Source organism: Setaria italica, chromosome IX, assembly GCF_000263155.2.
Source record: "Setaria italica strain Yugu1 chromosome IX, Setaria_italica_v2.0, whole genome shotgun sequence".
NCBI classification, from domain to species: Eukaryota; Viridiplantae; Streptophyta; class Magnoliopsida; order Poales; family Poaceae; genus Setaria; species Setaria italica.
The window spans coordinates 229,925-257,424 of NC_028458.1; the positions used below are offsets into that span (position 1 = coordinate 229,925).

At 43.2% G+C, this 27,500-nt stretch overlaps 5 protein-coding genes across 7 annotated transcripts; 3 read left to right on the top strand and 2 right to left on the bottom strand.

Annotated features, from left to right (window-relative positions):
* Positions 1–149: 149 nt before the first annotated feature.
* LOC101755656 (pseudouridine-5'-phosphate glycosidase) lies at positions 150–5,756 on the bottom strand. Its single transcript, XM_022823068.1, has 12 exons — positions 5,611–5,756; positions 5,380–5,490; positions 5,010–5,092; positions 4,686–4,745; positions 4,488–4,548; positions 4,044–4,150; positions 3,291–3,368; positions 2,277–2,322; positions 1,020–1,140; positions 864–949; positions 518–601; positions 150–434 (listed from the first exon to the last, which is right to left on the bottom strand). Exons 1-12 carry the CDS (start codon positions 5,696–5,698, stop codon positions 412–414), a joined length of 948 nt encoding a protein of 315 aa, XP_022678803.1. The 5' UTR covers positions 5,699–5,756; the 3' UTR covers positions 150–411.
* Positions 5,757–5,967: 211 nt separating this feature from the next.
* Positions 5,968–6,781, top strand: LOC101756738. Its single transcript, XM_004980914.2, has one exon. The coding sequence runs from the start codon at positions 6,147–6,149 to the stop codon at positions 6,591–6,593; it is 447 nt and encodes a 148-aa protein (XP_004980971.1). The 5' UTR covers positions 5,968–6,146; the 3' UTR covers positions 6,594–6,781.
* Positions 6,782–10,720: 3,939 nt separating this feature from the next.
* On the top strand, positions 10,721–20,980 carry LOC101759446 (protein EXPORTIN 1A). Of its 2 annotated transcripts, none has more exons than XM_022823350.1 (32): positions 10,721–11,036; positions 11,376–11,492; positions 12,573–12,665; positions 12,765–12,836; positions 12,985–13,092; positions 13,181–13,263; positions 13,420–13,558; positions 13,650–13,718; positions 13,908–13,985; positions 14,082–14,141; positions 14,252–14,296; positions 14,541–14,648; positions 14,757–14,852; positions 15,109–15,312; positions 15,430–15,489; positions 15,707–15,817; positions 15,956–16,053; positions 16,133–16,241; positions 16,455–16,520; positions 16,695–16,793; positions 16,884–16,964; positions 17,063–17,152; positions 17,465–17,550; positions 17,878–17,958; positions 18,360–18,542; positions 18,829–18,895; positions 18,984–19,094; positions 19,197–19,304; positions 19,383–19,520; positions 19,604–19,735; positions 19,812–19,916; positions 20,195–20,980. In XM_022823350.1, exons 1-32 carry the CDS (start codon positions 10,941–10,943, stop codon positions 20,315–20,317), a joined length of 3,216 nt encoding a protein of 1,071 aa, XP_022679085.1. In that variant the 5' UTR covers positions 10,721–10,940; the 3' UTR covers positions 20,318–20,980. The 2 variants fall into 2 exon arrangements, with proteins under 2 accessions (XP_022679085.1, XP_004980978.1); XM_004980921.4 differs by having other exon boundaries at positions 15,115–15,312.
* Positions 20,981–21,482: 502 nt separating this feature from the next.
* On the bottom strand, positions 21,483–22,995 carry LOC101758636 (probable cytokinin riboside 5'-monophosphate phosphoribohydrolase LOGL5). Its single transcript, XM_004980919.4, has 3 exons — positions 22,553–22,995; positions 22,092–22,320; positions 21,483–22,031 (listed from the first exon to the last, which is right to left on the bottom strand). Exons 1-3 carry the CDS (start codon positions 22,682–22,684, stop codon positions 21,700–21,702), a joined length of 693 nt encoding a protein of 230 aa, XP_004980976.1. The 5' UTR covers positions 22,685–22,995; the 3' UTR covers positions 21,483–21,699.
* Positions 22,996–25,861: 2,866 nt separating this feature from the next.
* LOC101757943 lies at positions 25,862–26,770 on the top strand. Of its 2 annotated transcripts, XM_004980917.3 has the most exons (3): positions 25,862–26,160; positions 26,231–26,361; positions 26,439–26,770. In XM_004980917.3, the coding sequence occupies exons 1-2, from the start codon at positions 26,021–26,023 to the stop codon at positions 26,358–26,360; spliced, it is 270 nt and encodes an 89-aa protein (XP_004980974.1). In that variant the 5' UTR covers positions 25,862–26,020; the 3' UTR covers position 26,361; positions 26,439–26,770. The 2 variants fall into 2 exon arrangements, with proteins under 2 accessions (XP_004980974.1, XP_004980975.1); XM_004980918.4 differs by having other exon boundaries at positions 26,231–26,770.
* Positions 26,771–27,500: the final 730 nt, after the last annotated feature.

The window sequence follows — 27,500 nt, forward strand, 5'->3', positions numbered from 1 at the left end:
TATAGTAAATCAAAGAAAATCTTTTTTTTCCGAACGACGCAGGAGAGCTGCATGTCATTTCACTGAGAGAGAAAACGAAAGTACAAAAGAGAAGGGGAGCTGACCTAACGACCCTTGCCCACCATGTTGAGGATGCATCAGCCGGCACATAAGCAAAGAACACTCTGGAGAGTATTGCACACGCATTGTCTCAGCTCTTCATCTTATTACACTAGTACAAGATCTCGCAACCAACACAAGAAAGCCTATAAAATTTCTCCGCGATCAGTACACTTCCAAGAAGCAGCAGCTAAGCCTGTGATCAGAAACATCATCCAGTTTTGAACCACCGGGTAGGCATGTCCCATTCTGGTAAATGCTCGGCGTATACACAACCGAGTGGCGGCAGGGCCTCTATCCGCAAGGGCACCTCTACAGTGAAGATCTCCCAATTTCTGTTACATATGTATATAGCAGGTTCAAAACACTCAGACTTCCGCAAAATGCAAGTCTTGTAACAAAGGCGGTAGCAGCTTACTGTTTCTTTCTCTCTGCTGAAGATTAGAAAGGGCAACAGCAACTTCCGCACCAAGACGAGCATTGTTCTTAACAAGTGCGATATCTGAGCACCACTAAGGAGAATTTCTTCGAGGAAGGGAACAAAAAAAAGGGGGGGCTCGAAATGCAGATGAATTAGATTTTTTTCCCTTGCAGAATCCAATACGATGTTCTCTAACTCCTAATTTCAATTTGGAAAGGAATTGCTTTGTAAAATCTGTGGAATGCAGCAACTAACCTAAAACTCAATATAGGAACATGCACATGGATTATGCAATCATCCTAAAAAATATGCCATGGATTATGCAACTAAAATTGTAGGATACTGGCTTCCAAGGAAGATCCTCCAGTTAGTTCTTTTACTCTTTCAAGCATGAAGGGAGTGATCGCATTTCCTGTTATCCTTTTTTCTCTGAAAAGATAGCAAAAACTATTAGGCACCATTTCTATATCATTATCAGAAGCGCAGGTGTTGACTGTACTCTGCCTCCTTTAGAGCTTTCTGTATTGCAGATTCTATAATGTTCCCTGAAGCTGCATGCTGCGTGGGAACCGGCACTGCAATAAGGATCCCAGAACCTAGATGTAGGTTACTGTTTGCATCTGCACATTGATAGAATCGAATCAATTATGCTGCAGAAAACTCTAGAGCCTAGATCCACTGACAACCCAGAATCTAATCATCGTGGCGAGCACATTGAATTCACTGGCGGACCCAGTATCGTGGCGAGCACATTTTTACCAAACAATGAAGTATATATGCGTGAGTAGTTTACTTGGATCACTTACTTTGTTTCTTAGCATGTATTATCAGCCAAAAAGCTCGAAAGACCCACCTGATGACCTGATCCCAGCAAACTAATTTGGCCTGACCACCCCCTCGGCACGACGGCACCTGTTGCAGGGCAGCTGGGCAGGTGTGGAGCCATTTGCATCGCGTGCCTCTCCCGCCCCTCTCTCCCGTCTCAATCCCTCCCCAGATCGTCTAAATTGATTGATCCCTAGCCACACGTAGACAGGGCTTCACTGGCCGTGGCGAAGGCCGAAGAGTGCCGGCCTGCCAGGCCAGAACAGAAGGGAGGAGGCCACACAATTTACCGGCAGCAAGCGGCGGGGAGGATGGCAGTAACCAGTAGGGGATGAGAATTCTCAATTCGTCTTCTGCAATTTCTAAAATGCTAATGTCCTTGCACATATAATACTGTTAATTAGATATGAGGTATTGTGATGTGTGTGTTTTCATGTAGGCAGTAGCTTTGAAAATACAGAGGAAATCTCACTTCCACATTAAACACCATAGCCGACTACTTTCCAGGATCATGTTCATGTAGCTCTGGATCAAAGCACATGGTTGGGTTGAGCCGGTTGCCTTTTAGCTCAGGAATACCCAACTCTAAAATCCTGGGTCCGCCACTGATTGAATTACACAAGATCAAAAGGTTCAAAGAATTGAATGTGTGGTTTGCCCATTGGAGTTATGTAATGTGATCAAGTTATCCCAATCATTCTGCATGAACCTTTTTCTTTTATAGTTTATGCCGCATACACTTAGCACAATCTTATTGATTCTATCTTAACACCAGTAAATATCTCTCTGAAATCAAGAAAATAAAATAACTCAGGGAATAGGAGGCCATTGATGGATCCGGTCGTTACCAACAGTTCATGTGAGATTGATAATGTCTCTAAGAAAATGTGAGTATGAAGACAAAGAAAACATGCCATAATTAACTACTCACGTATTATTTTGGCGCACTCTTCTGGAGAATCAACACGACATGGCACCTGCATTATGTAACAATTATATTTTTTAGGTCAATGTAACGAGTATATGTATCAACATATATTAAAAATAGGAGTGACCCATTTAAAACCTGCTTCGAGCATTATGTGAAATTTCTGAAAAGTTCTTGCATAATGCAGGTGCACTGGAAAAGCACCCCATGTTCCAAACAGAGCTTAAGTGCATATGCAGGCATTTCTGTGTTGTAAAATGAAAGGATAGTGCCAGATAGTTACCGACAATATATTATTCAGCTGTTTGCAACTTGCAAGAGGTCATGTTGAATAGCTAAGAAAAATTCTGAAATGAGGAAAATTCCCCTTCAGACCAACAAAGGCGTAGAAGCGCCAGAAAATCCTGCTAATCTTTTTTTTTCTCAAACGATGCAGGAGAGCTGCATGTCATTTCATTAAGAGATGAAAGAGAGTACAACAAATCCTGCTAATCTTAGTTAAATATAAAAGAGAATCCAGGCTTAATAGTTGGCTTAGCACTTTACTGATAGGATATATGGCATGAGCTTTATTTATCAATGCAGCTCAAGGAGAAAAGACAAATACGGGAAATGTTTAAAAGGTTGTGCGTTAAAAGCTTCAAGCTAGCTCAAAGCAGAAAAAATCTTTTTCCTCGAACACGCAGGAGAGCTGCATATCATTATATTAAGAAGAAGAAAGCAGAAAAAATCTGTAAAGCAGTCAGTAGCTCTCAAAGGTACAGTCCATGGTGAAACCACAACATCTAGGCATTTATTTATTTATTATTTTGGAATGATGAACAATTACATTTTTTTCTCGAATATGCACACTTACAATTACAGTTTTTGGAAAATCTAGAGTGAGTTGAATCATGTGTTTTAAACTAATCTAATATATCATTGATTCAGATGAAAGCATTTGGGTCTTTCAACTGTCCAGCGAAAGTTACATACCAACCAAAGAAATATCTTACAAATGAAAAAAAAATATTTTACCTGGCATCCACTAATCTCCGTGAAGAAAGCAGGAAATTCATTGGTTCTGTAAGCAGCAACAGTGACTCCTTGAGTTTCCTGTCATGCCATCAGTGAAGAAGATCAAACGACTGAACATGAAAACAATATTGTACCATGAACAGTATCTTGTGAAAAACACACACGAGTTTTCCAATATATAGCTGTCACATTAAGCACCACCTAACTGGCTAGCTGCTCGAGTGCCGAGCAACACAAGGGAGCATTTCTGTGAAACTTTGATCAGAAAAAACATGATCTCAGGTTATTAAGTATAAACATGAAATAAAGGGTCCTTCCGAAATACCAAACGCAAATAAGTTCTGAATCCTGTCGTTTGGTTACTTCTCAATTGAGTTATTAAGTACTAAACAAAGAAAAGAGGAAAATGGTTCCAAGGCAATAATGTTTTTTTTCCTTGAACTAAGATACTGGTGTGGTGACAAAAGTTGCATATGAACTCATCTAATTTTTGCAGCAAGTCATTCTCAGTTCTTGTCTTCCTACTTTCTTATCCTGCTAGTTTGCAAAGTGATGAGCTAGTTTGCAAAGTGATGATTTTATTTAATTATTCAAGAACTGCTACGTGCACAGTCATCAACGAGGTCTGATCCTACTCAGCCCATCTTTGTGCACATATAGCATCTTAACAACTAAAGAGGAAAACAATTCTACATATAAGCACATACACAGATCAATCGGTTATTCATCGAAGAGTGCAAAGTGCAACTGTACCAGGTATTCAAGTGTCCTAGGTATGTCTAAAATGGACTTCACGCCCGCTGATATAACAGCCACAGGAGTCTTTCCAAGTTCAGTCAAGTCTGAGGAGATGTCCATAGCTGCATCAAAATGGTGAGCGTATCAATCAGTGCGCAACTTTTAATAGCTTTTCCAAAACCATCAATAAAAATAATATGCTTGGCAAGTCCATATGCTGATGAAGTTAAAGTGTATTCTCCATAATATGCTTCAGAAATCCGAAAAGAACAAGATAGTAATTGATAAACTTGCAGTTTCAGAGTTTAAATGCATCAATCTACAGATTAAAAGCATCAATATCCTAAATGACCTAGAAGAGACTGAAAGAATTAGAGCATACATCCAGTGATATACTTCCTGCCGAGTGTCAATGCATACAGCAAATAAAGACTCCTTACACAAGTGGAAAATGCTTACTTTGTTCGCCATGTCTATGCACGCCTCCTATTCCCCCAGTTACAAAAATTGGTATGCCAACCTGAATTGGTAAAGAGCTACATTTATATGGACATAAATAGTTGGTACTAACTAAAGGGAATGAATGTGGAATTGCTATTAGACAAGCCGAGATTAACAAGACGAGCATGATGGTTTTGCAAAAGTTTTTCAAGGGACCTTGTGAGCAAAGAACATAGTGGCAGAAACTGTCGTTGCACCATTGCCACCAGATGCAACCTGTCAAGAAGGAAACAAGAAATTATGGAGAGTGGCAATGACAGATACAGGGCTATCTGATTCGAAGACGCTTCAACAGAGAACCCAGGTTTGGCTGCCGTAACTCAGCTGTCTTGCGTTAAGGATCTCCATTGCTGCTATATTGGCAACGAGCTGACAGACTACTGAGGCACGAGGCGTTTGAGTTATCGCAGTGTCCTTTATTGTGATTAGGACACGAGGTCACCAAACAGAGTGACCTGGGAATGGAAAAGGTGTACTCACCACATGCGCAATATCCCTTCTAGCTGTCTTCTGAAATTGTCTTCCACTAATGGCCAGCCTCTTTAATTGCTCACTGCTAAGGCCTATTATCATGCAAACAATGTATGGTTGGTTCTGATTACTGATGAAGGGGCCAAGATGTCAATTTTCGGAGCAGTCAAATGAAGCAACATTGGCAGCAAATTGGTTTTAGGAACAAGAGGGAGGAGCATGCCATGAGGCATATGTATTGAGCTCTAGAATTCGCTAGTCAGAAAATTTGGTGCCTGCTATGATGCAATGAAGTCCGGGATTAACTAAAGAGATGAGGTTAGCAAGGTAGGCAGGAGGAGCAGCAGTAAGTGAAGCAGCAGGAAAGCAGAGAACTGACCAACATGTGGGACTCCATCTAGGATGGCTATGGTGGCAGGGATAGCACCGGCGTCCCTGACGACGGCCTCCACCTCGAAGGCGGTCTGGAGATTCTTGGGGTACGGCATACCTGAAACATGTGATGGCGTAAGCAGTCAGAGTCAGTGAAGGGGAATCGAATCGCAGTTTTGTGCGGCAAGCCTGAAGCGGGCGGCGAGGGGGGGGGACAAGGTAGAAGAAGGAAGGTTACCGTGGCAGATGATGGTGGACTCGAGGGCGACTACAGCGCCGCCGCGCGCGAGGGCGGCTGCGACCTCCGGCGCCACCGCGATCGACATTTGCGGCGGTGGAGCTGAATGCTGGTTGGGTGGAGAGAGAGACGAAGAGGAGGAATAGACTTACTCAGCTGGGCTAAAACTGCGTGCAATCTGGGCCTCCACACGAATCAGCAATTTGGGCTTCGAAGAGGGCTTGCAGCAACAACTGCTGGGTGGTGGCCCAAGGTAAACCACGGAGCTTCTTTTTTTATTAATTACTGTATTTCAATAAGTATAAGTTCGGCCCCTCCACTCCAGCTGATAGCATATATTCTCTCTCCATCCACCACTACTACGTCTCAGCTTTATTTGAGTCTTTTCTGCCAAATAAAAGGAAGGCATCAATCCGATCCTTCCACCACCTCTTCTTCCTTGAGTCCCCCTGCTTTGATGCTTCGTAGCTACTAGCTGCTCTAGCAGCGATCGACGAGCTGCATCGATCCCCCAATCAATCATATCCAACCAAACCATGTCGTCGTCGTGGCTGCACTCCTCCGACCGCCGCTGGAAGCGCAGCAGCTGGACGGCGCGGGCGCTCTCCTCCTGCTCGCTCCCGCCTCCCGGCCTGCTCGCCTTCTTCGCCATCGTCGTCTTCTTCCTCGCAGTCTCCGGCTACGTCGACTACAAGGCCATCGAGCGCCGCGCGGAGATCGGCGCCCGCGTCTTCGCCGCGCCGCTCGCCCTCGCCGCCGCCTTCCTCCTCTTCGCCGCCATCAGCTGGCGCCGCAGGTACTGGGCCACCAGGAGGAGGGGGAGGAGGCCCCTGGTAGTGGTCGACAACCCACCAGCTGCCTCGACGGCGGCCGCGCCCTGGGGCGTCGCGCTGGCGGTGGCCATACTGCTGCTCATGATGTCGTTCCAGCCAGCCGTCCACTCCATGTGGTTCAGGCCTCTCTGGGACTCCGACGACTACTAGCTAGCTTTCTACCTTGTTCTTCTCTTGTTCGACATATAGTAACACCATGCATGCTCCTACTAGTGTACTAGTAGTATGTGCTGCTTTTGTTCGACGATCGATATGCATGTTTCCAGCACAATTGTTTTGAGAAAACAATTGTTTTGCAAGGGAACAACCAGTTTCCAACTAACGATCTCCACATCAAAGGCATCGTCATGTTTTGTGGACACAAAAATGAATTGAAAGTTACTAAATATAAGTCAAATTGAAACACATTTCAAAAATCTTTGATAACTTATGAGCGGGTGGGACCAATAAATGGGCCCTCTACTTAAATAATTCACGTTCAAACATACTGGCCATAGATTGTTCGTTCTCTTCCCTTTTAGATATCACGAAAACAACCAAACATGATCTGCTGCGCATATTCATTACTGTTCTCCTCATCGAGGCGTGCAAGCCCTTGGGTGATGCTTTTGTTGCGTAATCCAATAAACAAAAGACAGATACAACGGCAAAGAAAACAAAGATATACTTTGATTCAATTTCTATAGAGAGTAGGTTTTTGCAAAAGTTTGTGGATTACCCTTAGGAAGAGTAGTTTAATGTGCTCCGAAATTGAATTGTCAAACTTATATATTGAACCGAAGGCAAAATTGAATCGTCGTTAGTATTTTATTTGAGAAAAAAAAAGAGATGATGGACTGAACATTGTAGCCATGCAGGGGATGGGGAGATAAGGAGTGTGGGCCCTAAAAGTATTAAACCCCCCCAACCCCCCCAAATCAGACCGATGGCGATTTTGTTTAATTTTTAAAACTATGATGAAAATATAGATCCATCTGTCAGTGTTTAGACCCGGCAACCTACCGAGGGGTGCTCCAGGTAGTGTTTTTGTTAGTGGAGCTCGCCGAGATTAGGAACTCGAAGTTAAACGCAGACACACGATTTAGACAGGTTCGGACCACTATATTGCGTAATACCCTACGTTATGTGTGCTCGTTGGATTGAATTGCTTTGGAGGGAGTCCCTACCTCACCTTATATAGTCGAGGGCAGGGTTACAGGTTGGTTGGTCACAAGAATATTATTCAGATACGACTAGATGAGTTCTACTCTTATTACAACGAGTACTTCCTAATCATCGATGTAGACTACGTCGTTCTGCGCCATGATCTCCATGTCAGATGCGTCTCGATGTCCAGCCCTATATTTAGGACTGTCCAAACCTTGTGATGGGCCCATAGATGTATGCACGATGGGAAAATTCACCGAATTTCTCGACAAGATTCTCCAAAGTTTAGCGCTGGAGCTTCATGGCTTGCTGCTCCTTCTTCGAGGCCGACGCAATGTGGCGGTGGAAGTTTCCAGTGCTATCTGCGACGCAAACCTAGGAGCCGAAGATGAACATCGCGCCCGCTTCAAACGCAACAATTGGCTTGATGATGACTTGGGCCATCGAGTTCGCTAGAGAATTCTCATCGAAATGTCCTACTTGGCGCGCCAGCTGTCGGTGTTTAGGCCCGGCAACCTACCAAAGGGGTACCCAAGGTAGTGTTTGGTTAGTGTAGCTCGCCGAGATCAGGAACTCAAAGGTGAACACAGACGCACGATTTAGACAGGTTCGGACCGCTAGATTGCGTAATACCCTACGTCCTGTGTGTTGGTTTGATTGAATTGCTTTGGAGGGGGTCCCTGCCTCACCTTATATTGCCGGGGGCAGGGTTACAAGTCGGTTGTTTACAAGAATACTAGTAGGATTCAACTAGACGAGTCCTACTCTAATTGCTACGAGTAGTTTTCCTAACCCTCGACTATTTCCTGTCCTGCAACGTAGACTACGCCATCCTGCACCATAGCCTCCATGTCAAACACGTCTAGATTATGATACGAGCATCGCGGTTGGCGTTGATCTTGTTGTGGAGGTCTCCTACTGGGCGTTAAGGCTCTGGGTTAGCCCCACGGTGGCCACGGCCTCCCGAGGGTCCTGCCCGACTACCTTCAGCTCCAGCTTGGCTTGGTCTGGCGCCTCCGGGTTGACTTGGTCTGGCGCCTCCAGGTTGACTTGGTCTAGACGGAGGGCCTCTGCTGCTATGTTGACTTCGCTGGGATGCGAAGCGTTGAACTGACTGTATCGGATTTTGTTGATCGAGTTGTTCATACGTGAGTTCCGCCAGTTCAACGACTATTTAGTGTACTTGTTCTAGGGCATCGTACGGGTGATGAGATCAATAGACGCGACGGTAGATAGGGAGTATGATGGTGACACGTTTGAACTATTCAAAGGCATTATACAGGTTCTGGTTTAGTAGATCCACTGCCAGACGGCGGCGGCATTATGCTCTTGCGGCGTTTCTTTTCTTGCTCGTCGTCGAGTTTTTTGAGCTTCGGTCTCTTCTCTGACAATGTTGGCGGTGAGCTCATCCTGTGAGGCGTCATCTGGGTGTCGCTCATGTCGCAGGTTTCTGTCCCATCGCTCTTCTTCTTCGTCCTTTTGTCCAACAATGACGTCGAAGAGTTCTCTCTCTGGAGAGTAGCTTCCCAAGCTTGAAGTGATGACATCCGTGGTGCTGCCTTCCTCAATAGATGAGCGATAGAGAAGCTCACTCCTGGTACGGGGGAGTGTCAAGGTAGGCGATAAGGCGCGAATCGTCGTTCTTGGTAAGAGCAGATGGCTTTATGTTGGGCTAATAGACGAATCTATCTAAGTTGATGTGATTACCTGGGCCTGTTGCGGACCTGATAAAGGAGTATCCTCATCTGGGTCCGAGTAGTAGTCGAGGTCCTCGATCGTATCCATATCGGGTTGTAATCTGGACAAAGCAGCCTGATAAACAGTGGTCGTGTTGCGGAGTCCGAACGGGAAATCAACTCTGGTGGTAATCCAACTCACATGATTGCTTATGCGCTGGCTCATGAAAGTCAATCTGGCTTATGAAAGTCAATCCGATCGGCGGAAGAAGTCGAGTTGAACTCGGACTCGTCCCCCAGCCTCTGACTAGGTCAGAATTTGAAAATTTGCCGAAATTCTCGATGAAATCCTCTAGAGCTCAGTGCTGAAGCTTCATGGTTTGCTGCTTCTTCTCTGGGGTCGACGCAATGTGGCGACGGAATTTTTCAGCGCCGTCTGCGATGCAGATCCAGGAGCCAAACACGAACATCGCACCTGCTTCAAACGCGACGAATGGCTTGATGATGACTTGTGCCATCAAGTTTGCTAGTGGATTCTCGGTGAGGTCCCCTACCTAGCGCGCCGGCTGTCGGTGTTTAGACTCGGCAACCTTCCGAGGAGGGTGCCCGAGATAGTGTTTTGGTTAGTGGGGCTTGTCGAGATCAGGAACTCGAAGATAAACGCGGACACACGATTTAGACAGGTTCGAGCCGCTATATTTTGTAATACCCTACGTCCTGTGTGCTGGTTGGATTGAATTGCTTTGGAGGAGGTCTCTGCCTCGCCTTATATAGTTGGGGGCAGGGTTACAGGTCGGTTGATTACAAGAAGTTAGATATGACTAGAGGAGTTCTACTCTTATTACAATGAGTACTTCAACGAGTACTTTATTAGTTCCCGTTTTTCCACGTAGACTACGCCATCCTACGTCATGGTCTCTATGTCGGATGCGTCTCGGTGTCCAGCTCTATATTTAGGTCTGTTCAAACCTTCTAGTGGGCTCATGGACAATATCATAAGTGTTTATCGCATGTTTTATTTATGTATCTTATGACTTGAAAATGACAAACCTCATATCGCCATCCTAGATGCTAGGATATGGAATTTGTTTCTACTTCCAACTATATTCGGAGAGAATGGGTGGCAATGTCGTACCTGAAACTGTTAATTATTTTGAAATGTTTCTAATCCCTGCACGTATATCTGAGTTAAACTAACAAAATAAATGAATAATTATCCACATGTGCCTACGTTGCTTTATGTTTAAGGATCAATTTTGAATATTTGGACATCTTATATTTATATTTTAGAGATGGAAATGAGTACATTTTGAACATTGTTAGCGCACACAAGCACAAGCACAAGCAGAAGCAGAAGCAGGGACGTATGTGTAAATTGTACAAGTGACGGGGGGAGGTGCGTGCATTTGGCGCCGAACCATCGCGTACTTTGGCAGCAACTCTCCCCGCGTCCCAACTCTCTTAAACCCCAAAATAAAAATCCCCCTTTCTTCCTCTTCTCGCTCGCCTCACCCCCGATAAGAATCCCTCCCCCTCGCCGCCGCCGCCGCGCCGCCGCCGCCGCCGCCACTTTTAGGACTCCGCCCTCTCGCGCCTTCCGGAAACTCCTCCGGTCCTCTCGATCCCCGGTGCGTCCCACAAGCTCCCGCCCCTGCTCACTCCACGCGCCGCCGCCATGGCGGAGAAGCTCAGGGATCTGAGCCAGCCTATAGACGTGACGCTGCTCGACGCCACCGTCGCCGCCTTCTATGGCACCGGATCTAAGGAGGAGGTAATCTCTTTTGCCCACCCACTCGCGGATTGCCAGCGCTATCTTGGCCCGCCGCGGTCTACACTTAGGGTTTACTTGCTTTGCTCAACCTCCTGGTCTTCACAGTCTATCTGAGCTCCACGTGCTAAATGCTAATGCTGCTTGTTTTGCTAAACTAGAGAATAGGATACTTTGGGCGGTTAGGGTTTCTGTCGGTGAACAACAGCGATAAGGTTTAGCGTCAACTGCTGATTATCTGCTTTATACATTGACGCTAATCTAGGTCTTTAGAACGCCTAAGCGTTAGTTAAAATGTAAGCAGTTGCTGCTAATAACTGTATCTGCCGCTTTCAATTTCAGAGGAGTGCTGCTGATCAGATACTTCGCGATCTACAAAACAATCCAGACATGTGGCTGCAAGTAGTGCACATTCTGCAGAATTCTCTGAATTTGAACACCAAGTTCTTTGCCCTGCAAGTAAGTTTATCCACCCCACTGCCTGTCTTTATAAAATGTGAGGGTAGCTTGTGACCAAAAGGAAGATTGAAGCCTGTGTCATGATGCAAAAAATGTTGTCCGTTCAGCCCTCAAGTCTAAGTACTTGATTGTACACTTGTCTTTGGAGAATGTCATCTAACATTTTCTTTTTAGAACACATAGCCAACCTAAACTGACCACAAGTTTGAAACGTATCCATTTTTTTTTTGACATATTGGAGCATATAATTGGGTCGACCCTAGATGAAAACTTATCGGTTACCAGTGTGTTGCTGATAGTTTCGCACGTGCAGTAACTGCACCTGATCCCCATCCGATACGGACAGAGTTCCTGTACATATGAAACTACCTTTTTACTAAAAAAAATGATCACCCCCTCTTTCCATTACTTCCAAATATGGTTGCAACTAGGTCCAGCTGCAAATGAAAAATACCTAATCAAGGTTTTCTATCAAGATAAGTTTCTTTGTTTATCGTCATTTGTATTCTTACTCCATGAATAGATAGTTTAGAGGTTTTGCTTTGCATGATTAGTAAGAAGATTGGTTACGCTGCAGTTCATATTATAGTATCTATCTCCACCAAAACAATTCAAGTCACACATAATTTTTTGGCAACCATATTCCAATAAAAGACAAATTAGTTACTTTCCGTTCTTGGCACACTGCGAGTAGGAAGTGGAATTCAGTTCTTGCTTTGTTTGGTGCGTCGTTTTGTCCATGGTCGCAAGTAACGTGTGACGATAATTGGGCACATGAATCATGCAAGGATGTAAGATTCTTCTAAAGTAGGAGAACGAACCAAAATTAAACAGTACCAAGGATGTAAATAGAACTTAGCTGTTAGCAAGTGGGTCAACAGCCTCGGCATGCAAAGTGGAAAAGTTGGTGGTCCCTCCAAAGCTTTTAGGGGGGCTCATGTAGTGGTGGCTATTTTGAACATTAAGCAACATTTTTTGAGTCTCTACTCAGTATGCACGTGCACATGTAAATTACAGATGCCCATATAAGTGTGTGTAATATTAAATAACATGTTGATTTTGTTACTGACATTAATGTAGGTACTTGAAAGTGTTATCAAGTACAGATGGAACGCACTGCCTGTTGAACAACGTGATGGCATAAAGAATTACATATCCGATGTTATTGTGCAGGCAAGGATGGGTATCTGGCTTTTTATGAAAATTATGATGGTACCTTTTAATTGATAAATCTGATCCTTTTTTGCACTGCCCTTTTTGCACTATCAACAGCTTTCCAGCAATGAAGTTACCTTCCGACAGGAGAGGCTTTATGTTAATAAACTCAATATTATATTGGTGCAGGTATGCTGTAAATTTAGCCTTTTTTATCGCCTTAACATGTAGTTTACCAGGTCATCTAACTCATGTTCTGAATTTAATGTTCTTCTTTTTTACCAACTGTGGTGCTTTGTGTTTTTTTTCCTCATGGAGCATCCTTGCATTGTAATAGGTCCTAAAACACGAGTGGCCTGCCAGGTGGGCATCCTTCATCCCTGATCTTGTTGCAGCTGCAAAGAGTAGTGAAACGATATGTGAAAATTGTATGGCTATATTAAAGGCAAGTCAAGATTCTCTACTTTTATCATTTTTCACATTTTCTCGAATGTTTAATTTACATGTTGACTGTTCAATTCAACAACCTGCAGCTTCTAAGCGAAGAAATTTTTGACTTCTCAAGAGGTGAAATGACACAACAAAAGATTAAAGAACTGAAGTCTTCGCTTAATAGGTTGGATTTGTTCTCAGCTTCTATATTTTCTTGGCTACCTTGGAGGTTCTGCTTTATAGATAGTTATTCATGAAGAATTTTTACTTGACATTTTGTATGCTTTCAGCAGGAATGCTTCTGTTTTAACTTAGTAACCAAGTTTTCTTTGTTGTTCAGTGAGTTCCGGCTCATTCATGAGCTATGCTTGTATGTCCTATCTGCAACACAAAGATCAGAGCTCATCCGTGCTACATTGGCGACACTCCATGCTTTCTTATCATGGATCCCTGTTGGATTCATCTTTGAGTCGCCATTGGTATGTGGATGATTGTTGAACTTTTCAGTTATTGAATGTCAAATATCTATGAAAAGCTGGGCCTTACCTTTTTCTTACCTTTTTAATTTAGCTGGAAACATTGCTGAAGTTCTTCCCTGTGGCTGCTTATCGGAACCTTACACTTCAATGCCTAACAGAGGTAAAGGAAACCTAGTGTTTCTGTGTCTACAGCGATAGTTCATAGTTTGAGTGGAGAAATGGGGAGATAAATTTTTGTTCATTATTTGGGAGCTGAATATTATGAATGATAAACTAGCCCGGTGCTTCTGCATTGATCTGTTTCATTGCTTTTTTAATTCCTTCTCTGATATGTCGTGCTACCTTGCAGGTTGCTGCTCTTCAGTTTGGTGATTTTTATAACATGCAGTATGTGAAGATGTATACAATTTTCATGATGCAGTTGCAGGTAAAAATTTGAAGACAATACTATTTTTTTTCTGTGCAATAAATTCATTTGCCTCAATATTTCATGCATTGAAGTTTTCGTCCCTTGCGCATATAGGCTATTCTTCCTCCTGAAACAATACCAGATGCCTATGCTAATGGTTCCAGCGAAGAACAGGTATACTCAAAAAGTATTTAGCCATTGTAGTGGTATATTCTAGGATTCCATATGCCCCTCTATTTGTATATAAATATATTTATATACCTCCTTTATGCTATTTGGTGCAGGCGTTTATACAAAATCTCGCACTCTTCTTCACATCTTTTTTTAAGGTAAGGCCCTTTTGGATCCTGAATACTAGTGACTAAGTGTAAGAATTTAGGGTAATGGATTCATAGATTGTTCTCCAAGATGCTGTAACTAATATACCATATTTGAGGTTGCTCTTTATCAAAGTTGCTTGCCACTTTAAACACTAGGAAGAAACAAATAGAGAAATGCTAATTTGTATTTGAAGATACTCAATAAAAAAGAGTCTCCAATTGGTCTAACCCTTCGCTTTCATGGTAAATGCAGAATCACATGCGCATACTGGAAATAACTGCAGATAATAAAACTGCTTTACATCTGGGTCTCGAGTACCTTATTGGAATTTCATATGTTGATGATACAGAGGTTTTCAAGGTAGGGATGCTTGCTGAAATATATTTGTCATACAAATATGGTGCAAGTAGGACCATCTTATGCCACCAGACAATTTACTGGTCTGCATTTTCTTATGAAACTTTACAGGTCTGCTTGGATTACTGGAATGTGTTTGTCTTAGAGTTATTTGAAGCTCATAATCAAATGGAACCTGCAGCAGCTGTAAGCATGATGGGACTTCAGGTGCTTGTATTTATTTTTTGTCTATCTTTTGGAATATTACCTGAATAAATGAATAACTCCTCTACTTTTTTGTCATCCATTGCTGTGCCATTTCTTCAGTGTCTTTTAAACCCTTTGGGTTTTATAATAGTTTTAGTTGCTCCAACATGTAGACCACCTTTCTTGGTGCTCTGTTTTGTTGTTGTTTCATCCTTTTATTTATGCTTTCTACGCAACGTTTCATGCTTCTAAATTCTGAATTACAACTACACCGGAGGCACAGATGGTTCCTGGGATAGTAGATGGGACGGGCACAGCAGTTCAGCAGAGGAGACAACTTTACTCTGGTCCACTCTCAAAACTACGGATGCTGATGATTTGCCGGATGGCAAAGCCTGAGGAAGTATTGATTGTTGAAGATGAAAATGGCAATATTGTACGTGAGACAATGAAAGACAATGATGTTCTTGTTCAGTATAAGGTCAGTAACAGGTTGCCTAATAATCTCGCACCCTGCAAGTCATATGCTCTGTGCTTTATAGACTTTGTAACCTCCAACTGACGTGAAAAATGCTTCTGTTTCGGTGAATAATATCAGATCATGAGGGAAACACTGATCTATTTGTCTCATCTTGACCATGAGGATACAGAGCAGCAGGTGTGCCTTACTCATGGATATTTATTTATATGCAAGAACAAATAGAATTAACACTGCACTATACTTATGCTCAGAGTAAATATCCATGTTAAGATGACATAAGCTTAGCTGAAACATGAGTGAAGGCCATGGGCCCATGGCAAATTGTTGGTCTCGTTCTATTTTCCATTTGTGAATTTTAACCCAGCACTCGGGTAATTTTATTATGAAATTTCAGATGTTAAAGAAATTGAGCAAGCAATTAAATGGTGAAGATTGGAGTTGGAATAACCTTAATACTCTATGTTGGGCTATTGGATCAATATCAGGCTCTATGGTAGAGGAGCAGGTTTGTATGCTGTTCTGTCCCTTTTTCCTTGCCTCCAGGGAATGCTTCTGGAAGTATCAATCCTTCACTAATGTTATTATTGCTGTGCGAGGCGATGTACTTAAATTCTATTTTTTTTTTCTCTTGGTTCTCTTGCAGGAGAATAGATTTCTGGTTATGGTTATTCGCGATTTGCTAAACCTCTGTGAAATCACCAAGGGGAAAGACAATAAAGCTGTGATTGCAAGTAACATCATGTAATAAAGCGTTTCTCTGCCTTTTATCTCGTGTATAATTATGAACTATGGATTAACTGATTTATGACTTCATTATTAGGTATGTTGTCGGTCAGTATCCAAGATTTCTCAGGGCTCATTGGAAGTTTTTGAAAACTGTGGTCAACAAATTGTTTGAGTTCATGCACGAGATGCACCCTGGAGTTCAGGTTGGTGCAAAGGACATTTTTTTTATTTGTCAAGTAGTTTGTGGTCGAGCATGTGGTTAAACTAGTGTATTATGCTTCTCTTTGTATCTTCTCTCGTTCTTATATTTTTTTGGCATCCGTTTGCATATGCTGATATGCACATAATTTGTAGTCCTTCCAATAGTATGTCTTTAATAAGTACCATATGTGATATGTGCTGTATGGCTTTTGCAGGATATGGCATGTGATACCTTCCTGAAAATTGTCCAAAAATGCAAGCGCAAATTTGTCACACAACAGGTAAATTCAAGATTTTCCCCAACAGTTAAAATTTATGGGGTTCGTTCAATTTGCTCATGAAGACCTCTAAACGCTACTCATTATTCTTCAAGTTGGTTCACTAATCTTAAATTCGTGCATAGATGCTGTAACTCTTTGCCATGTGCTGATTTTCATGTTTGGCATTTTCTCCAGGTGGGCGAGAATGAACCATTTGTTTCTGAACTTCTGTCCAACCTTGCTACAACAATTGCCGATCTTGAGCCGCATCAGATTCATACGTTTTACGAATCAGTACGTTGAACCAAATGAACACAGTTTGGTCCAATAAATTTATATCTATTTATTAATACTTAAAACACATTTTCTGCACTCACCGGTCAGGTTGGCCATATGATTCAAGCTGAATCTGATAATGCTAAGAGGGATGAGTACCTCAAGAGATTGATGAGCCTCCCTAATCAGGTTTCGTGTTTTGTATTCTAGCATGCACTTTGGCTTTGCCTCTGGCTTGTTCTTGAATATGATTTAACATGGTATGCTTTGGTTTTATGATTTTACAGAAATGGGCAGAAATAATTGGACAGGCAAGCCAAAGTATTGATATCCTGAAGAACCAAGATGTTATCAGATCAGTTCTCAACATCTTACAGGTAACAAAATGGATGCTGAAGGAATCCCATTTTACTGTGTTTAGAGCACAAGTATTGATTGTTTTTTAGCAGTAGCTTGACACCTGAACCCATGATTCACAAGTGTTTTTCAAGTCTACCATAACGGTTTAACACGACGTTTTCACCAAACACTTTCACGCGCTATCGACAACTATACATTATTCATCGTGGCATGAGCTCCGTAATTTGTGCTTAGTTGAAACAATGCCCTTTGATTGTTTAGGTTTCCTTTCGTCTGTTGTCTATGTGTCTTCTGGGGTACTGACATTACACTATTATCCGTGCTTGCAGACAAACACAAGTGTTGCCAGCTCCCTCGGGCCACACTTTTTCCCACAGATTTCACTAATATTCTTGGACATGCTAACAGTCTACAGGTATTTATATTTACCGCATTGTACACTATTATCATTTTTATGGACTGATGCTGCCTTGTGCCACCATGCCCTAACATTTAGGCTTGCTAGGCATTATGTAGTTATGTGAAAGCTCTGCTCACTGCATTCTGGCCCAAACGTTTTTCTTTTCCAGTCCAGGCTTAAATTTGCTGGAAGATAAAAGTTTGCCATGTATTTTATTCACCATGCCTCCTCCCCTTTGTGTTGTGATAGCACTGGTGCCTTAATCTCTGTATTTCTTCAAATCTAAGGGTCCACTAGCTAATGAACCCTTTCATTTTTTGCCATGTATTTTCTTCATAACAGAATGTACAGCGAGCTTGTGTCAAGCACAATTGCCGAAGGAGGGCCCTTTGCCTCAAGGACATCATTTGTAAAACTCTTGCGGTATGAACTATTGATTACTCTACCTTTTGATTTTATTTTATCTCTATGAGGTAATCTACCAGCTTCATGGAAAGGAAGATTTGATTATATGAGCACTGCCATGGGTGTCGAGCATAGGGTACTTATGGTGCTGTTCATGTGTACTGCAGCACGTGAGCAGTACCTGTTATACTGTAGCAAGGCCTGCTGGGATTGCGCTGGTTAGTTTGTGTAATGGCTAGTTAAGACGGCATGTAGAAGTTAAGAGATACGAGATATGTGAAGAAGTCATCCATTTTTACAAAGCATCATTAGGATGAGAACTGTCACCAATTTGTTTTTGACATAAATGTCCCTGAAATGAAAACATGAATTTGATTTCATTTTGTTTTTTTAACTAAATGAATTTGTATTTGTGACAGATCTGTCAAGAGGGAAACCCTGAAATTGATCGAGACTTTTGTGGACAAGGCAGAAGACTTACCACACATAGGGAAACAGTTTGTTCCTCCGATGATGGATCCTGTCCTTGGTGATTATGCTAGAAATGTACCTGATGCAAGGGAGTCTGAAGTTCTGTCATTGTTCGCGACAATCATTAACAAGTATGTCTGCTCTTTGCTGTTCATTTTGTGTCATTTCGTTGTACGGATCAATTTTCTTTGAACTAAATTGCACCTGACAAATTAAAATGATTTCGTTATTGTAATTGCCAGGAATTTTATTTTGTTAAAAAATTGATTAATTTCTGAGGATATCCTTCTTTTAAAAAGTTACTGTGGAGTTCTATTGCCGCAATCTAATCTACCTATTTCCATTCTTGGCTATTTCTTGTTAATATTCTGATTGTATCTTTGATGCAATTCTAACGGTTAAATTTTTTTCCTGCAGGTACAAAGGGGAAATGCTTGAGGATGTGCCTCGTATATTTGAGGCTGTTTTTCAGTGCACTCTTGAGGTAGGAATGCTATTCCTAAGTTGCTTTTGTTACTGATTTTGTTCAAGCGCGCCTTGACGTAGCTTTGGTTATTTTCCGTCTCTATCAGATGATTACCAAGAATTTTGAAGACTATCCTGAGCACCGCCTCAAATTTTTTTCATTGCTTCGTGCAATTGGCACCCATTGCTTCCAAGCATTGATCCAGCTTTCAAGTCAGGTTTGTAGTAACCTCTTTATTTTGTGGTGTTGAGGTTAATCTATTGATTTGCAATATGTCAATTTTAGATTCTTATGTTTTGTCTGATTATTGGTGTTTCAGCAATTGAAGCTTGTGATTGACTCGATTAATTGGGCGTTCAGACATACAGAGAGAAATATTGCAGAGACTGGCCTTAGTCTATTGTTGGAAATATTGAAGAATTTTCAGGTGGGAAAATACATTCCGTCCAGTGTTGTCAGCATATAGCTATATGAAGGCTAAGTATCCGATATGATCTCGTTGCAGGCTTCAGGATTCCATAATCAATTCTACAAAACCTATTTTTTGACAATCGAGCAAGAGATTTTTGCTGTTCTCACGGACACATTCCACAAACCTGGTTTCAAGCTTCATGTTTTGGTGCTACAACACTTGTTTTGTGTGGTATGATTATATTCATTCCTGCTTCCCCCCTGTAGCCTATTGTTTTATTTGTTCATGTAATTACCAGATTTGCTAATATTTAGGTGGATGGTCTAACTGAGCCTCTATGGGATGCCACCTCAGTACCATATCAATATACGGATAATGCTATGTTTGTTAGAGATTACACCATAAAACTCTTGGGGACATCATTTCCTAACATGACGGCAACCGAGGTATATGATCGATTGATTGCAGTTATACCGTGCTTGGGTTGTGTCATAGTCAATCCTAACAAGTTTCCCTGGACAGGTGACCAAGTTTGTTGATGGTCTTCTTAGTTCGAAACATGATCTTCCAAGCTTCAAAAATCATATTAGAGACTTCCTGGTGCAGTCAAAGGAGTTCTCAGCTCAGGTAATTTCCTCTGGTTTCCTGAGCCATCACCATTACCCTTATTATCATGTGGGGGCAAACCAAAAGAGAAGTGGGAGCTCAGTGGAATGCCAGTCCACCAGAGTTATACTTATTGCTTATCATATACTGTGGTTTGTACGCACTTGTGGAGCAAATGGGCCCTTAATGCCACCAGGAGATTGGCGATGGATTTCGCTCCTGTTTGCTTTGTTTTCAAGTGATTTTTGTGCGAATTGTCTTCTGATGGACATTTTCTGTGGCTTGTTTTGTGCTTCCAGGATAACAAGGATCTATATGCCGAAGAGGCTGCAGCCCAAAGAGAGAGGGAGCGCCAACGGATGCTTGCCATTCCGGGGCTCATTGCCCCTAGTGAATTGCAAGATGACATGGTAGATTCGTAGTGTTCCTTGTTGTTGATTCAGGTTTCTCTAATCTAGCTTGTTCCTGGTTTGTTGGTCCGGCCTGTGGAATACCTCTGGAGCCCTCGACTGCCAAGTGCCGAGTATTCTTCCAGGGTGGTGAAAGAAGGTGCCTGCTGTAATTTTAATTTTTGGTTACCTCTGCTTGATGCTGATTCCAAGATTTGTGGTAGTAGCAAGAGCCGGAAAAGGACAAGTCAGTTTTGCCACTAGAGCAGTCTGGGACTGGTACTGGTTCTGTAGTTGCGTTGGGTGGCTGATGTGTTACCAGCAGCTCTTGTGCCCGGTGTATTTGCTAACATTGGTGCGTGTGATCTGTCCATGATATAGTATGATTGTGGCACAACATTGTATTTCTTATCTTTAGTTGAAGTTTATAGATATCAGGACATTGATCAGGCTGGTAGGAAAACCGCCATGTTTGTAGTGTACTATCCTGTGAGATATCGCATACCCATTCTCCAGCTCCCCCACCCTTTTTTGTGTGGTGCACTTCCAAGTGTATGATTCGGCTGCCCTTATGTACCATGCAAGAGTTGGTTAGGCCGTTGTACCCAGAAACTAACATTATTTCAAAAGTTGCCTCCTTGCCAGTTGGCTGAAGCGGCTGGTTATTCGAGTACCAGTGGATGGTATTATTATTCATGTGCGGTACTCCCTCCGTTTCAAATTATAGGTTGTTTTATCTTTTCTAGATGTATAGATGTTATTATATATTTAGACATGGGGAATCTAATAAAATTAAAATGGCATAATTTGGAGCAGAGGATGGTGAGTTTGCGGGGTGCTGTATGCAAATGCAAGTGTTTTTATGTATATATAATATGAGGAATCAGCGGGGGGTGGATGGTGATGTTGTAAGGAGGAACCTTTTGCTTGATGCCATTATACCTGTGACTCAGTGGGTGGGTCCCTGTGGTGTTGACTGGACAAGCTTGAATGAAGAGGATATGAGATGTTGCTTGCTTTCCGGGCAAAGAAGAGTAGCTGACCAAACCAAGTTGCCTCCAAGTCCTTGGTGAAGAAGATGGATGATGTATGAATGGGCGCTGTTGGTCAAAGTAACGATATGATGGACTGCAACGAGCAGCCGGATGGATGGAGACAGCACTAGCTAGTAGCTAGCGCTAAAGAAAGAGCGCCATCATCCACGGTAGACTATCATATTATTTTGGAGAATTGACCACATATACATTGCTAGGTTGGCGATCTTCTTGTAATCATACCATTGTGAATTTGTGATAGATGATGATGTTGAGGACGAACAAATCATCATATATAGTTAATAAGTCGGTCATTGTGAATATTATATTGAATATGTATATGGTCGATGGAGTAGTAAGTAGTAAATGGTAGGTAGGTAGCTAGCGTGAGAAGAGTAGTGAGGTGTGGTGGTCGTCGGACGATGAGGACTTGATGATGTGCTCGGCCATCTCCCAGCTGAGCTTGGGCTCGTCGGCGTCGTGGACGGGGACGTAGTCCTCGAGCATGGCGAGCAGGTCGTGGGGCGTGTGGGCGGCGACGACGATGTGGCGCGCGGCGGGGGTGACGAAGCCTTCCTCGACGGCCCTGTCGACGAAGGAGAGCAGCGAGTCGTAGTAGCCGTCGACGTTGAGGAGGCCCACCGGCTTGCTGTGGATGCCAAGCTGGGCCCAGGTGATGACCTCAAGGAGCTCCTCCAGGGTGCCATACCCACCTGTTGGATCATTAGCAGTCAGGCAACTGCACAAGAGATCCAAATCAATCGGCTACTCACCGGGGAGCGCGATGAATGCGTCGGCGTTTCGCGCCATCTCGGCCTTCCGCTGGTGCATCCCGGGCACGTCCTTGAGCTCCCCCGGCGTGTCGCCGATGAGCTCCCGCGGCAGCACCGCCTTGGGCGCGATCCCCAGCACGTGCCCGCCGGCGTTGTGGACGGCGCGGGAGACGAGACCCATCAGACCAACGCTGCCGCCGCCGTACACAAGGTCGATGCCGCGCTCCACCTGCGGACGCACCCCAATTAAAAAGGAAAAAAGCAAACAGGATCGGAGGAGAAGCTAGCTACTCTCTAGATAGACGGTCTATCCAATCGTATCTGCGATTTGGCCCTTTTCTAGCTCTTTCGTCCTCCTTGCCTAGCTAGCTTTTATTGCTTTGCTTTGGCCTTTAATTTGGCAGCAGCAAATACTTGTCAATAATCAAGGAACAACGACAACAAATAAAGAAGAAGAATACCAGCTGGCGGCCGAGCTGGACGGCGGCGAGCTGGTAGGCCGCCTTCTTCCCGGGGCTGCTGCCGCAGAACACGCACACCCGCCGGAACCGAGATGATGCCTTGCTCTTCTTCGCCGCCGGCACCACCTCCATGGATGATCTAATTCAAGCAAGTGCAGCTTGCTAGCTAGTCCCTCCCTTCCTCATGTATGTTGCTTGGTTATATATATAGACACGTGCGGTGCGTACTGTCCTAGCTACTGCCTACTGGGAAGGAACAGGATCGCCCAGCTGCTGCCTGCCTGGCCTGGCCTGTGTTTATTCTTGGCTCTGCTGCTCATCCCTTCATCCATTCAGCTGGAACGAACGCAGAGAAAACGAACCAACATTGCGCACGACAGCATCATCAATAATCAAGTGTACATGCATGCATTGGGATACCATACAACCTACATACGCACGGGATGACGTCGGAGCCGATACACGGATGACTTCAGTTGGGGTTGCAATGCCCGCTAGCTACACGGTATGGTGGGGTGACACGCGGCGGCAGCCAAGCCATCCCGTCCCGATACCCATGGATATGATAGAGGATAGGATGGTGGAGTCAGAGTCGGAGTCTGAGAGTCAGGCCAAAACTGGTAACGCGGTTTCCATGCTATTTCGCTTCTTTTTTTATCACCATCATTCGTTCATCAAAGCAAAGGAACCAGGAGTAGTAGCTACAGCTACCACCATGCATGACAAATCGCCATTTTTAACACGTTTTTCGTCAAGAGTTGAGACAAATCGCCATGAGATACGTATGTAATTAAGGCAAATATAATTAAGGTTTTTATTTATGGCTACAAGATTAATTAATGTGGCCTTGAAATATGAATATGTATTGCACACTAATTAAACATGCATATAGAGAGTACATCTTATCAAATATACAGGCTTGCATTAATTGTCAAAACTGTTATTCATACATGTTATGTTGACAACAAAAATTTACTGCGAGTATTGTAGTAGATTTGGATGATGCAAGCCGAATGTCCTATTGTATCGGAAAACCAACTAGGCTCATCCGCAGCTGGCAGGCATTATACATAATGGTGGTTATCTATCTAGCTATTTTAATATCTGTACGCATGTCATCAGTAGACACGCACACAATAATCCTCAGCTACCTATCCATATTATTCCTTAAACGCAAAATCTAAAATTGCTGCTACATACATACATACATACATACATACGGATCATGCATGGATCTGCTTAATTATTTGTTTATTAAACAGGTTATGTTGTTGATTGATTGCCATCCAGCTAGTATTGTCGCGAGTCAAAAAAAATTTGACGCGCGACGATACATTTCTTTTGCAGAATGAATGAGTGTGGCTGCACCGAACCGAATTCAATTAGCGTAGTCTTAATTTGGTCAAAGCATGCCAGCCGAGTAGTAGAAGAGAGGCCGGCCGGTACGGTCGCTGTTGGAGATGAGGAAGCCATCCAGCATGCAGTCGTTTTCCTACCTTGCGGGGCGCACATGATCTGTTTTTAATTAAGTATATGTACCCTCCAATGCTCCCTGCCGCCTGTACTCCCTAGAAGATTATTATAATATTTGTATGTTAGATGCTAAATTCATTCGTCTGCCTGGATAACCCGTCATCAAATTAGATTCTCATTCCTTCCATTGGTATAATTACTTTGGAATCCATTTGTTTTTATAACCTGAAGTAGTTTTTTTTGTCTTCATGAAGACAACGATTGGAGGCAAAACCAACAAGCATGTAGTCGAGTTGCTGATAAACACACACTAGTAAAATCGTGTTTAAAAAAACAAAAATATGATTTACATTTTACTTTTATAAAACAGACTACTGATATATTTATTCAATCAGCATAAATAGCAAAGTCACAGAAATTATCTAAACATATTATTAAATCAAGGTTTAAACCACTTAAATTACCTAAGTACTGTTTCAACAGGCTGAAAGTGCCATGATCGTTTTTTTAAAACAAAGTGTAGACAAAAAACATGTGAATGGCTTCTTACTTTAGTTCTCTTTACTCCTCTCCACCTCCTTCCCTGCTTCTACCTCTTAAACTTGTCATTCCATTCTGATCATTTCTCACTACTCAATTTATTTATTGAGATTGAACATGCATCCATTAAGTAAACTTAAGCTGACAACAAATCGGCTGCCACCAAGTTAATTACATCACCAGGTAGCACGTCAGGCCATAACTGGACATCACCCGGCATCAAACTCACACCCAAACCAGCTAAATAATGTGCTATAGAATTACAAGCAAGGAGAATTACAACCAAGTGCAAAACAAAGAAGGCTAAACAAGCATCATTTGTCATCTGGTACCAGCACACCGTGTAAACTCAACTAAGAAAAGACATTTCCTTCATTGGATACTTCCGCCTTCCATGACCAAGAATATCATCTCTATTCACAACACATGCCACATAATTCACCAGAAAATATAAGAATAAGGGTTTAGAGGAAGACATGTCTGTGCCCCATCCCCAAGCCAGGACATTTGAATATGGAATGAGTAAAATGGAGTGAACATGAGAAGGACTGCAGGTCAAGCTTACATCTGAGAAACCCATCGTAACACTCGAGTTCCAATCCTGGTTCAGGTTTGGTGGCTTACTTGTTTTTGCTCGACATGCTTGCAATAGATCATCAATTATGGCTACCAACTTTATCCTCCTTGTTTTTGCTCGACATGCTTGCAAGAGATCATCAATTATGGCTACCAACCTTATCCTCCTAGCCTACCATGTCATGGGAAAAATAGATTCCGTCTATCAAACAAAGGGTGAGGAGAGAGGAGCTACGATCGGCGGGTGGGATTGACGGGCGGGACAAGTGTGGGTAACAAAATTGCCGGTGCGGCTTTGATGGCAGGGGGATCACAAATGGAAACCTTCTACCGCTGATTGATGATTGATTTGTGATTTGCTTAGATCCCGATGTGGTCTATTTGGTAGGGATCTCGGTGTTTACAAATTTGGAAAGAGTGCATTATTAAGGCTGGTGATTGATTGATGATTGATTCATGGTGAAAAATTTAAGGGCGAGATTGCGGTGGGTACGTCGGGCGGGTCGGAGAAAGTGCATTGTAAATTTTTTTTGATTTTGGCAGAATCATTTTCCTTTGGTTGTTTTTTCCATCTCCCTTTCCTGTCACACCCCTTTGACCTGCGCTGTGGGTCCATGAGAGGTATAAGGGAAATTATTTGGGTAAAAAAATATTTTCAATTGTTGTGGATCTTTATAGTGTGTGTATATATAGAGAGAGAGAAAAGAAAAAAAAGGGGAGGGAGTGACTCGTGAGAAACCAACGGGCCCGGTTTTGGTTTAGCCCACAGAGCAGAGCAAAACCACCAGGCACCAGCAAAACCAATCCGATACGCTTCCTCTCCCCCTCGCAGCGCAGCAGGCCAGCAGAGAGACGAAAAGGAATCCAATTCGCCCGGCCATGGATTCCGGCGTGACGCCGGCGGCCGAGAAGTTGTGCCGGCGGTGCAAGGGGAGCTACGATCCGTCGGCCAACACGCGCCTCTCCTGCAGGTTCCACCCTTCCTTCTTCGTCTGCCGCCGCCACGACGACCAGAAGAGGTACTCCTCCGTCTCGCGCTCTTCACCATCCATCTCATCGTATCCTCTTCTTCACCAAATTAAATTGAAGGTACTACGAGCTCCGCGACGGCGATCCCCCCTACGCCGCCAAGTTCTACGACTGCTGCGGCGCCGAGGACCCCGATGCTCCCGGATGCACCACCGACTTCCACCGCTCCTACGACGACGCCCAAGACTAGAGTAAGAGTAGCAGCCTCTTCTTTCTTTCTTTTTTTGTTTTGGTTTTTGAGAGATGCAGCCTCTTCTTTCTCCTGTAGAGAGCAGAGAGGAACTGCTCGTGCCCGTCACTCCATCAGGCATCAGAGCATGTATGTACAATAAATAAGGTGAACTTGCTTGACTCCAATCAGTAATAATCTACCATAATCAACCGCAAATTGGAATCCCTGTACTGTGACTAGTGTCTGATAATCTGCTCTTGCACAACCTGATTGGTTACATTCACAGTAACAGTATGATAGAGAGTGCAGATATATGCTTCATCATCAGTTCATAGTTTTACTGCATCGAGTGAAGGCTCTGATTTTGTATGAGTGGACCAAATAGATTAGATCCTCTTACAAACCAACAATGGCGCCGGTGATTATAATTCGGGTTGCAAATTCTCTTGTTATCTTGACGAGCACGTGGTGGTCCAAGTGTAGCCAGATGCTGACGCTTAGGTTGCCACTACTAGGAAGGAAATGATGCTTATTGTGCTCATCAAGTTGTGCCCCAGCAGCTGCCTGGGACAACGATTGCAGTGCGCACAAACATAAGACTCGACTCTTGCTGGATGTGGTCGAACCAACCACTTGTTTCCTCATAATTTCTAGGTTAGCTTTAGCAGCGAGCACTACTATTGCTGGATGTGGTGTTGTCGGAGGGAAAGGGGCTCCTCTTGACACGGATAACTTAATTGTCGGCACTGTCTCATGGGAATTAGGTATCTTAAGTTGTTCGGTTTGGAGACTTTGCAATATATGCCTGCCTGGTGTACAATCTTCTAGTGCTGAGGGTTACATCTTCGCCAAACTTGCCGGTCTTTTTTTCTTTTTCTGTTCATTAAAAAGAAAGAAACTTGCCTTTTTCCAGATCAACTGGGAATCTATTCCAACAAAGTTGAACGAATGGTCACTGCTGTGAGTGAAAGCCAACATGACCAGGAATTATTAGACTAGGCAAGAGAATCATCGATCTCCATGCCAATCAAGACATGACAGTCCTGCATTATGAAAAGTGCCTGAAAAGTTGCAGCCCAGCTTCTTTTGAGGCATTATTAGCAGAGCAGTCACCCAGCAGGCATTCTGAGGTGCACCTTTGATAGCAGCTGGCTGGTT

Excerpts from the sequence above, each read along its gene's own strand:
- LOC101755656 (XM_022823068.1), bottom strand. The coding sequence starts at position 5,698 with ATGTCGATCGCGGTGGCGCCGGAGGTCGCAGCCGCCCTCGCGCGCGGC. Across the intron at positions 5,491-5,610 it reads GTCCACCATCATCTGCCACG|GTATGCCGTACCCCAAGAAT; the intron begins GTAACCTTCCTT and ends CACATGTTTCAG. Across the intron at positions 4,746-5,009 it reads GAAGGGATATTGCGCATGTG|GTTGCATCTGGTGGCAATGG; the intron begins GTGAGTACACCT and ends CCTTCTTGACAG.
- LOC101756738 (XM_004980914.2), top strand. The coding sequence starts at position 6,147 with ATGTCGTCGTCGTGGCTGCACTCCTCCGACCGCCGCTGGAAGCGCAGC.
- LOC101759446 (XM_022823350.1), top strand. The coding sequence starts at position 10,941 with ATGGCGGAGAAGCTCAGGGATCTGAGCCAGCCTATAGACGTGACGCTG. Across the intron at positions 13,559-13,649 it reads TCATCTTTGAGTCGCCATTG|CTGGAAACATTGCTGAAGTT; the intron begins GTATGTGGATGA and ends TTTTTAATTTAG. Across the intron at positions 17,959-18,359 it reads TCATTTGTAAAACTCTTGCG|ATCTGTCAAGAGGGAAACCC; the intron begins GTATGAACTATT and ends TATTTGTGACAG.
- LOC101758636 (XM_004980919.4), bottom strand. The coding sequence starts at position 22,684 with ATGGAGGTGGTGCCGGCGGCGAAGAAGAGCAAGGCATCATCTCGGTTC. Across the intron at positions 22,321-22,552 it reads TCCAGCTCGGCCGCCAGCTG|GTGGAGCGCGGCATCGACCT; the intron begins GTATTCTTCTTC and ends GTGCGTCCGCAG. Across the intron at positions 22,032-22,091 it reads CGCATTCATCGCGCTCCCCG|GTGGGTATGGCACCCTGGAG; the intron begins GTGAGTAGCCGA and ends ATGATCCAACAG.
- LOC101757943 (XM_004980918.4), top strand. The coding sequence starts at position 26,021 with ATGGATTCCGGCGTGACGCCGGCGGCCGAGAAGTTGTGCCGGCGGTGC. Across the intron at positions 26,161-26,230 it reads CGCCACGACGACCAGAAGAG|GTACTACGAGCTCCGCGACG; the intron begins GTACTCCTCCGT and ends ATTAAATTGAAG.